We start from the raw sequence: 9,061 nt of genomic DNA on the forward strand, positions 1-9,061 counted from the left end.
AGTCCACAGTTGACCTTCCATTTATTGGTGTTTTAAAAGAGAAAACATATCTAGGAATATGAAGAAGTACTTTCGCTAAAAGTATTCCAAAGACTTTTGGTATTATACCGTTAATTAAGATAACTATCATACTATAAAAAACACAACACAATCACCTAAAGAAATTATTCTAAAGACCGTTCTATCGCTAATATTTAAAAGAATAAATACTTGCACAGTACATCGACGTATATTGTAACTACTTTAGATGTTCCCACAGAGTTGCTGGCTGTACAGCTGTATGGTCCAGACATATCCCTTTGTATGTTGAATATTGTATAGATTGGTCCATTATAAAGGATATTATTAGGATACTCCGTTCTAAACCATCTCCATATGATATTAGTGTTTGGGTTGGCACCAATCAGTATACACTCCAGTGTAACGGTGTTTCCTTCTATAATCTTGTACTGACTTGGTAAATTTGATATCACCTCTGGTTTATCTACCAAAATATTATGAATTCATCGGCATACATTTATAATCTAATTCGCAATTAGGTTGTATTCTTAATTGCATTCATAACCATTTTTAGAAATATTTTGTCATGACTTACACAGTAGATGTTTTCTTAGTAAATATAGAATCTATACGAGTAGTTTTGTTATATTCAACTTTACTCACATTGTACATCTACGTTAATTATAAATGGTTCAGACGTCCCTATTGAATTGCTAGCTGTACAGTTGTATGATCCAGACCTGTTCCTCTGTATGTTAGGTATTGTATAGTTTGGTCCATAATAAAGGACATCATTAGGCCGATCTGTTCTGGACCATCTCCATATGATACTTGTGTTAGGGTTTGCAGCAATCATGGCACACTTTAGTGTAGCTCTGTGTCCCTCAATAACTATGTATGGATTTAGTGAATATGATGTCACCTCTGGTTTAACTATTAAAACAAACAATCTTTATAAATATCATAACATTACAGTCTATAAATGAAATAATTGGTATTGTATCTTAAAAAATAATTATACAGAATTTGTGTATTACAATGATGATGAAATTTGTAAAAGTCCTAATCTTATATGCGTTTGCTTTCAGTCTGCTGTAGATTAATAATTAAAAAGTACCCTTGGCTTGTAGAAAAAGTGCTTTGCAAGAAAGTTTTACATTATTCATACACTACATATAAATCGAGTGGAGATATCTATTAAATATATCACAGTATACGTAGTATCTTTTATGTTAAGGAACACACTTGAAAATCTTATTCAATAATAATCATCGTTTTAAAATGATCAATAACATGAACACAATATTAAATGCAATTTATCATACTCTTTACATATTGAAAGGAACCTGTGTTGGTAAACTTATTTAAATTTTGTTTTCATATATTTTGCCAAAAAACCTTAAAGCTTATAATAATTATGTATGATGAGATGGCAAGTACGCAAGAGTTTCCTTTGTCTTTTTTGGTTAAATTGAACTCTTTTCTTTCTTTGCTAGTTAAACCTAATTTGATATAAAGTCAAATCTAGCTGGTATTCATTGCTGTAATACATAATATATAAAGCTTTTAAAAAAATACTACTCTTTAACATTCTGTGTTAAATGTTGTATAAGAATCATGAGTGGATACATACACAAGACTGTCACTGTATTCATCATTGAGGTTTCACTTTGATCTCGTATGTTGCGGGCTATACAAAACACATGTTTTCCATTGTCCGATTTACCAAGATTGATTGACAAGAATGATACAGTTCTCACAAAATCTTCCGTTTCGTCTTTTGTAGCTATTGAGAGACTGGTAATGTCTGTTGATGACATGTACCACGTGACGTAAGCTGGAGGATAACAGTATGACGTTGTACAAGTTATATTTATCTGTTGCCCAACAAGAGCAATAATCGGTGTCGGAGTCAGTATTACTGATGTCACTGGTACTGAAATAGTTAAATTATCACATAACAAAAAATAAATAAATAAAAGTGTTTAAAACTCAAAAGATATGTTAAACAAAAGCTTTCAAACTTCATGTTTATGAGAAAAAACCCCGTATGTTTACATAAAAGAGAGAGAGAGAGAGAGAGAGAGAGAGAGAGAGAGAGAGAGAGAGAGAGAGAGCTTGAGCTTCGCGTCGGTTGACAATGGTTGACAATGGTTGTCTCGGGGTGTCAATTTCAACAGTTACCCTCCCAAACAGGCACTAATTATATAGTGTTACCCGTTGCTAAGTGTGTTGCTAACGCTGAAGGTATCAGAACAGATTATCAACTGCGTTTAAGCCAATTAGATTACAGTATTTAACATGAAAGTATGATTATGAATTTCAATCAAACTTGAGTAGTTTTGAGTGTTTTCTATAGAAATAAACTAAAATTTTAATGTATCGCGGAAAGTACGCACAGCCCAGCGTAAACTCTGAATAGTGTTTATATAATGATAACTCCAATATAAAAATGTACATCGCTCTGATTTTTATACATATACATAATTATACTCTACATTACAAAATTATAATACTTGTGTCCATGAACTTTATGGACAACCTTCGTATTTTTGTTTAGAAAAAAATGACTATAGGTCTTATTGACACTAGCATTTTTTTTCATCTGGTTTTATAAATCAATTCTGTTTTTTTTGGTAATGATTTTATGATACCAAAATAACTTTACACGACTTTAGATATTTTCCTATGTGCACAAAGTGTATGTATAAAAAACCCTGTTGTATTCAATGCTTTTCTCAGAGATCTCTCTTTTTTGACACCTGGCATAAACATATGGGAGGATTAGAAAAAATGTAATCACATAATGTTATCAATGATTAAAACAGTTTATTTTACATACCTTTTACAGAAAAGACGACTAATTTACTTTTGGAAAACTGAGTTTGGCAGTAAATAGATGCTCCATTCCACTTCCAGGGGACAGAGACCTGTAGACTATATAGTGTTTCATTGTGACAGGAAGCATTGTAGTCAGTCACACAACTATCCGGTGTAGTTATACACTTTCCATTACTGTGTTCTAAAAAACACAACTTTTCTGTGAAGTTATTTTCAAACGACACGATGATTGGTGGAGTTGGATTTGGATCTAACTCACATCTTAATGTCACTGTCTGGTTAACTTCAACGTCATTAGAGGGACTGACTGTCAGTTTTATTCCACCTGGAATCAAAAGCATCATGATTCAAATGTTAAATTTATCAGATATACAACACAATTCAATCTCATTATCTAATTCCGCAAACATAAAAAAAAATATTGCCATATTGCCTTACAGTTGGTTTTTAAAAAAAAATATCTGTACATCAAGCTTTGGGTAATGTTAAATGTAATGGTAATGCATTGCAATGAATTACATGTTTTCAAAGTAATGCCACAAATTTAGCATTACAAATAATGGTAATGTAATGCATTACTTTCCAAAATCTAGTGTAATGCTGGCATTACATGGCATTACTTTGCATTACTATGCTTATTTATGCATGTTTATTTTAAAAATTGTGATAATTTAAACAACTTGAAATTGCATTTGATTAAAATGTTTTTGAAAGAAGAAATAAATAATTCTTGAGACAAAAATATTTTAGTTTAATTATTTAAACAAGTGAAAAGCTGTCAATGTGACAGCAAACCGGGTTTTCTTTTCTGGGAACTGTATCCATAATCCATGTCAAATCATATCCAGTGAAATGGAGTACCCTATATGCAACATTTTGCCAAAAAATGACTAAGTTCAAAAGCTGGTATCTTTTTCATAAATGATCAGAAATCAAAATCCTAGCAATATGCACACCTTTGATAAATGAACAATTAATCTGCAAAAGAACAACTTCCTATCTTGAAAACTGTAGGAGGAGTTATCCGTACAATGAGGGTTCCCTATATGAAATATTTTGCCAAAAAATGACTAAGTTCAAAAGCTGGTATTTTTTCGATAAATTATCATAATTCAAAATCCTACCAATATGCACACTTCTAATATAAGTACAATTGATCTGCAAAAGAACAACTTCCTATCTTGAGAACTGTAGGAGGAGTTATCCGTACAATGAGGGTACCCTTTTGGCAGCCGCCCGCCCGCCCGCCCGCCATTTTCACCATTTTAATAACCGGATTTTTCCGTTGGAAAACCCGGTTTAAAATATAAAACAACCCATTTATAAATTGTCAATATTTTTAGTTATAACAACGTAATTTAAAAACATTCTTAAAAGTGTTGTTACAAAGAGTTTGAAATCATTAAAAAATTTACTCCAATTAATTGAACTTTTAATTGATTCTGCACTGTGAAGAATGTGTCAACAACACTCAATTAAATGCCCTCATGATAATCTTAAGGAAGGAGTCTTCTCTGGTTTTCGACTTGTCAAATGTAAATTTGATTATTTGTTCATCAAATTAAGATAAAAGGAAATTAAAATATTATATTTTTCTTTCTTTTTTACTATCATACAACTTGGCGTAGAAAAAGTTATCAATGTTTAAAATCTAACAAGGACTATATTTTTGGCGTAATATTGGCGTAGGAAAATATCACATATTTCGCAATTCAGAATTGCTGCAGATTAATGAGTCTGTTTTAGCTTTTGAAAAACAATAACATTAATGTTGGATTTGTTTACTAATGTGAACTAATGATATGATACTTGGGTTTCAGAATATGTTTTTAAAAACTGATTTGCCTATCAAATTACATTTTTACAAGCTTTTTAAAGCACCCATTCTATACATTGATTTTGGTGAAAAAATCACTAAAATCAGTTTTTCTCTCTTATAAAATGGTCAATATATTAGCTTTTCTGTTAATTTATATATTTATATAAAGTCTTTACAATATATAAAAATCAGAAATATTTTATTATTGGAAGCATAAAAAAATAATCAAAATTTCTTCAAAAATTCAGAAAATTAGAGGAAATGCGGGCAAAGCAATATCAATTTTAGTATAAGTATTTATTCCAATTCAGTAGTATAAGCTGATAGACATTCTGATATTCTGTCTTTTCATTGAAGCATAGAATCTTCAAATCTAAAACAAATGTCTACAGAACTACAAAGAGCGACACTTATTTTTATCATCTTTTACGTTGAGGAAAAAGGTAGCGACCTTGACCTGACCTTAATGCAAAACAAAAAGGTCAAATTTGATTTAAATGGTAGAATCATTTGGTAATATGATCCGTTTGACTGTGTGAAAATTTCATGAATTTCTTATTATAAGATGTATGTTTGATAACGAGAAGACTCCTTCCTTAATATCAAAACAAGCTTTGTTTTAAGAATTGCTGTACACCCCAATCCCCTCTTTCGGGCCGTGACCCAATTGAACAGAGGATAGACATGCACCTTTAAAAGCGAAAATAAATGAATGCGTTGCTAAACCATTATTTCTGAAAGCTTTGAAATCACTTCCATTAATAATTACCTATTTGAAAATATTCTCTCTCTCTCTCTCTCTCTCTCTCTCTCTCTCTCGCTCGCTCGCTCGCTCGCTCGCTCGCTCGCTCGCTCTCTCTCTCAATATATGTGTTTCATATTAAATACATTAGTTTGGACTGATAGAAAAACGATAAAGATTGCTAAACAGTATCTTTTGATTCCACTTTACCTGTAGAAGTTTGAAACATTTGCTGAAAATCTCTAAAGCTTTAGTTTTTAAAACTTATTATTGACTTTTCACAAAGTAATGCTAATGGTAATGCATTACTTTTACTTAAGTAATGGTAATGTAATGCATTACTTCAAGAAAATTAAGTAATGGTACTTTAATGCCCAAATCCATGAAGTAATGGTAATGTAATGCATTACTTTACTATGTAATTCGCCCCAAGCCTGCTGTACATTAGTTAATTGTGAGGCGACGTTCATTACCAGCGTTTAATTAAAAGGAAGTACTTAATTTGTAATCGACATCAAATTTTTATAATGAAAAATATAAAGCATTTAAAGGAATTCGAGACTATCAATGTTGTCAATTTGTATTCACTAAAGCTGGCACACGAGCACTTTACAACAATTTGCGATCGGAATATTTGGCTTCGCACGAGCAATCGCAAACTTTGCACGAGCTCTCACATTTGTTGCATGAGTTTTTGTGGTCGCATGAAGTCTCAAAATTGTGGACATGCACACTATGTAGACGCGACATTGTATACACAGGTCAAAATTGACCTTCATTTTGGCTTCTGTTTTTGTTATCTCATTGGGCGGTATGCGATATATTTATCCCCTCTGACTCGTACGTGCATTTGTAAGATGGAATGTCTGATCGGACGAGCGTGGCTCAGCCTCGTTCAATTTCTATTCTTCATCTCATTTACAAACGAATATTGTTTATATTTTCAGATTTTATTGTGAAATTGTCCAGCCTTAAGGTATCTCACTCCTCACGTTTATGAAGAAAATCCATTTGAATTCAAGAAACAAGTTTTAGGGGAACTATTTTCTCGTGCGGAAGGTTTTTAGTCGAAATGACAGAAAACAAGCAATTCTATGAATTTTAATACACTTTTTTTTTAATTATACTTTGTTCATTATTCACATTTTTAACATTTGATAGGTTTCTGACATGTTCTATAAGTCCAGTGTGACTTGTACAAAACTAAATTTTGAAAGAACGATACATTTCTAGCATAAAATCATGCAAATATATAGAAAATGTCTTAAATGTTTGAACCAAATTTTGGTGAAAACTTTACTTTGAAGCAATATATCTAAAAATTGACATCACTGACCCCCATGTTTTATTATGTCAAAATGATACTGAATTAATATCTAGGCAAACGGGATTAATCTGATAAAATTCTTGATATTCAAAATGTTTTATTACAAATCAAATTGTAGCTATAGTAGAAATTGTCTATATTAAGTGCAAAAAGGTCACACGAAAATTTATGCAGCATCGAACAATTTTTTTTTCGTAATCCCTTTTTTCAGTGTGACCATTGTGCATAATTAAAAACAATATTTCAAGAAAAAAGTTTACTTGATCAAAAGTACAACAAACCTTAATCGGGCTGAAATTGCATTTTAGGTGCAAAAAGGTCAAATTAAATCGTCCATAACTCAGAGGGATTATCTTTTTTTTAAAGTGTGTTTTGTCTGCAGATTTCAATGATATACTCCTAAAGAAATTCTTGATATAAGAATATTTAGGAGTGGGATACCTTAAAATATTTTTATCAAATATTTAGTTACATACATGTATGTATGTGGATTCCACTTAAAATCATACAAACATCACTCAGGACTTTTTTTATTTCTAAACTTTACAACATTTCACTTTCATAAGAGTTTTATAACAGAAATGTTTTTAAAATTTTGAAAATTAAGGGGTTTTCTGGAACTAAATTGATACTTTAAAATTCTCAAGAAAATAGAGTACTGTACTTTGAGGTCTATAATTGTGTTATACTGCGCCTAGAGTTAGTAACAAATACATGCACAAAAAATCTCCTACAATTATTTGCTGTAGAGATCCACCTTAAGAACTGGCGCTTGGTTAGTGTTTGACAGCTTAAGTAAACAGGCAGCTGGCATTTTTAAATTGCATGATTCAATACTAAGGACCATATCGGATAGGTGTAGACGTGAGACGTTCACTTATTTATTGACTCAATCATGAGATCATACAAATATTTAACAGAAATCAGAGTTGTTGTGTTTATGTGCTTGAGTGAACAAATAATGAAACTTAAGCTTTGATCAAAGTTTATCAAACAGGATTTATTTTTAAATAAAAGGTATAAACGCTAAACGTTATTCGCACAAAAACATTAGCACTTGCAATTGTTCTCAAATACGCACGTGCAAAATTTTCATGTTTTAAGGTTAACTTTAAACAATTTTTTTTGTCTTGGAAGAGACGAATTAGGGTTCAAGACATGATTCATATCATTGATCATTATCTTATGCATATATTGGAAACATCGGACTGAAATGATTATTTCGATTTTTTTCTATCAAAATAAAGCATTATCTTTATTCATCTGATAATTTCTCTAAAAAGAGAATTGTACTTTTTACATAGTATTAAAAAATCAGTGACTATACATAGTCATCTAATTTTCTTATCTGTATAGAGTTGATATATAACAAAAAGATAAAGTTTGAACTCACCAACTGTTATTCTAAAGAAACAAATGAACAGCATAGTATAAAGTTTGCTTTTCCATTCAATCATCTTAAAACCCGTGTCTATGACTGTATTATCCCAAACAAATTACTTTAATGCAAAGAGACTATTGATACAAGTAACTAGGAAGTAAACCCAATATAGGTATACGTAGGTATCAAACGAGATATCGATTTTTACAACTATTTGCTTAATTGTGTATGGAAGCCAAACAAGATATTAATTCTAACGAACTTAACTTGATGTTAATCTTTGAAATAGTGATTTTATCATTCTACATGGAGTGTCCCTAGTTTCTTTCCATGATATTTGGAAATTTATTATCAATAGTTGCGTCTATCAGTGGCAATCAATTTAAAATTATAAAGTATAAAACAAACACAAAATCAATGACGTTCCATTTATTTAGAAATTGTAGCGAAATTGCTAGGAATGGGAAACGTAGTTTACGAGATTTCATAACTGGAAAATATGACAAACTGTTCACACAATTCTTTGCGTATTTATTAGTAATTTTTATTAATTTGTGGATAACTTAAAATAATTGAAAAGTGGATAGGTAAAAGAAAATTGAAGTTATGTCAATTTTTGAAGACCGTTGAAAAATGAATGATAACACGCCTCATACGTGAACTTTTAAAAATGACATTCAATATTCCACTTTATTTTATTTCAACGATCGATAAACTACGGAATTATTATGCAAGGATAAATGCATTTTAACATTATCAATAGAATCCATCCGTTCATGTCCTAGCCTTTTATCATAACTAATTTCAACTGATTTCAGAAGTTTTCTGTGATATAATCCTTAGAGATTTTTTTTTATTAGGGTTACAATTTTGTTTGTTTATTTTTTCAATCGTATGTAAATCATTGCATTTAAAACAGTGACAATATCTGTTAATCTGTTCAATTTCTTA

The 9,061-nt window shown here is 30.7% G+C and overlaps 1 protein-coding gene across 1 annotated transcript; it reads right to left on the reverse strand.

The window, feature by feature from the left end:
- Positions 1 to 162: 162 nt before the first annotated feature.
- LOC136273107 (B-cell receptor CD22-like) lies at positions 163 to 8,257 on the reverse strand. Its single transcript, XM_066077012.1, has 5 exons — positions 8,123 to 8,257; positions 2,843 to 3,166; positions 1,634 to 1,936; positions 664 to 933; positions 163 to 484 (listed from the first exon to the last, which is right to left on the reverse strand). The coding sequence occupies exons 1-5, from the start codon at positions 8,184 to 8,186 to the stop codon at positions 195 to 197; spliced, it is 1,251 nt and encodes a 416-aa protein (XP_065933084.1). The 5' UTR covers positions 8,187 to 8,257; the 3' UTR covers positions 163 to 194.
- Positions 8,258 to 9,061: the final 804 nt, after the last annotated feature.

This window comes from Magallana gigas, chromosome 2, assembly GCF_963853765.1.
Source record: "Magallana gigas chromosome 2, xbMagGiga1.1, whole genome shotgun sequence".
Classification (NCBI taxonomy): Eukaryota; Metazoa; Mollusca; class Bivalvia; order Ostreida; family Ostreidae; genus Magallana; species Magallana gigas.

Coding starts and splice junctions, on each gene's coding strand:
- LOC136273107 (XM_066077012.1), bottom strand. CDS start 8,186: ATGATTGAATGGAAAAGCAAACTTTATACTATGCTGTTCATTTGTTTC. Junction 3,167..8,122: donor TTTCTTTAGAATAACAGTTG/GTGAGTTCAAAC, acceptor TTTTGATTCCAG/GTGGAATAAAACTGACAGTC. Junction 485..663: donor AATTAACGTAGATGTACAAT/GTGAGTAAAGTT, acceptor ATATTTTGGTAG/ATAAACCAGAGGTGATATCA.